This window comes from Aptenodytes patagonicus, chromosome 16 (assembly GCF_965638725.1).
Source record: "Aptenodytes patagonicus chromosome 16, bAptPat1.pri.cur, whole genome shotgun sequence".
Taxonomy (NCBI): domain Eukaryota; kingdom Metazoa; phylum Chordata; class Aves; order Sphenisciformes; family Spheniscidae; genus Aptenodytes; species Aptenodytes patagonicus.
This window is the reverse complement of record NC_134964.1, coordinates 8,644,792-8,646,149: the sequence shown is the minus strand read 5'-3', so window position 1 is coordinate 8,646,149 and position 1,358 is coordinate 8,644,792. Positions and strand designations below refer to the sequence as shown.

At 78.9% G+C, this 1,358-nt stretch overlaps 1 protein-coding gene across 1 annotated transcript in view; it reads right to left on the bottom strand.

Moving 5' to 3' along the window:
• The window catches only part of SPHK1 (sphingosine kinase 1), an 8,689-nt gene extending 7,695 nt beyond the window's left edge, over positions 1-994 (bottom strand). Inside the window, exon 1 of the mRNA XM_076353875.1 lies at positions 531-994. Within this exon, the coding sequence (XP_076209990.1) occupies positions 531-948 (418 nt within the window). The 5' untranslated portion in view covers positions 949-994. The remainder of the gene's footprint in view (positions 1-530) is intronic.
• Positions 995-1,358: the final 364 nt, after the last annotated feature.

Genomic DNA, 1,358 nt, shown 5'->3' with positions numbered 1-1,358 from the left:
CGATGCGAGGGGAGGGGGAGCCGTGCGAAGGGCCCCCGTGGTGCGTCCACGTCCCTGCTGCCCCTTCAGTCTAAGGGAGAAAGGGGGGAGAAGCCACCCCCGGCCCCGGGCGTGTCCCCGTCCCTCCCCAGGCTCGGGGCGGGGGGGGGGGGGGGAGGGGGTGGGATCCAGGTGACCCCGCGGGGCTGCGGATCGTCTCCCGTCCGTCCGTCCGTCCGTCCGTCCCCCGACCCCGACCTGTCCCTTCGGCGCCCGACCACCGTGCAGCGCCCCCGGCACGGCGCCAGCTGCCAGCCGCCTCCCCACGCCGCCCCTCGGGGACGGCTGTCCCGCGTGGGGACGGGCAACGGCGAGCTGGCGGGCCCCACGCCCCGCGCCCTCGGGCGGCTGCTGGTCCTGGTCCCGGCGCAACCCTCCCCCCCCCCACCCCAGCCCGCTCCCGGGGCTCGCTCCGTCGGGACCTGCGCCGGAGCGGGGACGGGTGTCCCGTCCCCCCCACGGCGAGCGTGGGGCGGCGGCTCGGTACTCACCGTCCTGCGTGGGCACGGCGGGCACCGAGAGCTCCCGGATCCTCCGGCTCCAGGCCTGGGCGATGCGCAGGTTGCCCTCGGCGTCGGGTCCCAGGGAGACGCGGAAGGTCCGCTCCAGGCGCTGGCGGGCGGGCGAGCCCCAGCGCGGCCCGCGGAAGGGGTAGCAGACGAGGGAGAAGCAGGCGGCGGCGGCGGCGGCGGGGAAGGCGGCGGAGCCCACGCAGTCGGCCAGGCGGAGCGCGGCGTCGGGACCGGCCGAGCCCCCGGAGGAGCCGCCGGGACGCCGCACCTGCAGCTCCCGGGCCGTCAGAGCCAGCGAACAGGCGGCAGCACCGGGGGTCGGTCCCGCACCGAAGATGCCTTGAAGTAATACCGGGCCCCCACCGGGCTCCGGGGGAGCGCGGCGGCCGGCGGCCATCGGCGGCGGAACGGGAGCGGGACGCACCGGGGAGCGCCGCCCGCCGCTGCTCGCTGCTGACACCCGCCGCGCCGCCCGGCAATGGCAGGCGGGGCGGCCCCATTCATAAAACCTTCACCCACCCACCCTCCCACCCCCCTCCCCGCCGGCGGGGCCCGTCCCGGGGCTGCCCCGAGCTCCCCCCCCCTTCCCTCCCCTCCCCTCCCCTCCCCGCAGCCTGCCTCAGTTTCCCCAAGCGCCGCCCCGCGCTCCGGGCAGGGCTCCGGCCGGCAGCTCCCCGCTGCCTTCCCACGGGCGGGCGGGCAGGGCGGGGGGGGGGGGGGGGGGGGGGGGGGGCAGCCGGACTGCCCGGCTCTGCGGACACGCGAGGGCAAAGCGACGCCGTGGGTTTGCCGTTGGGTGACTCTGCC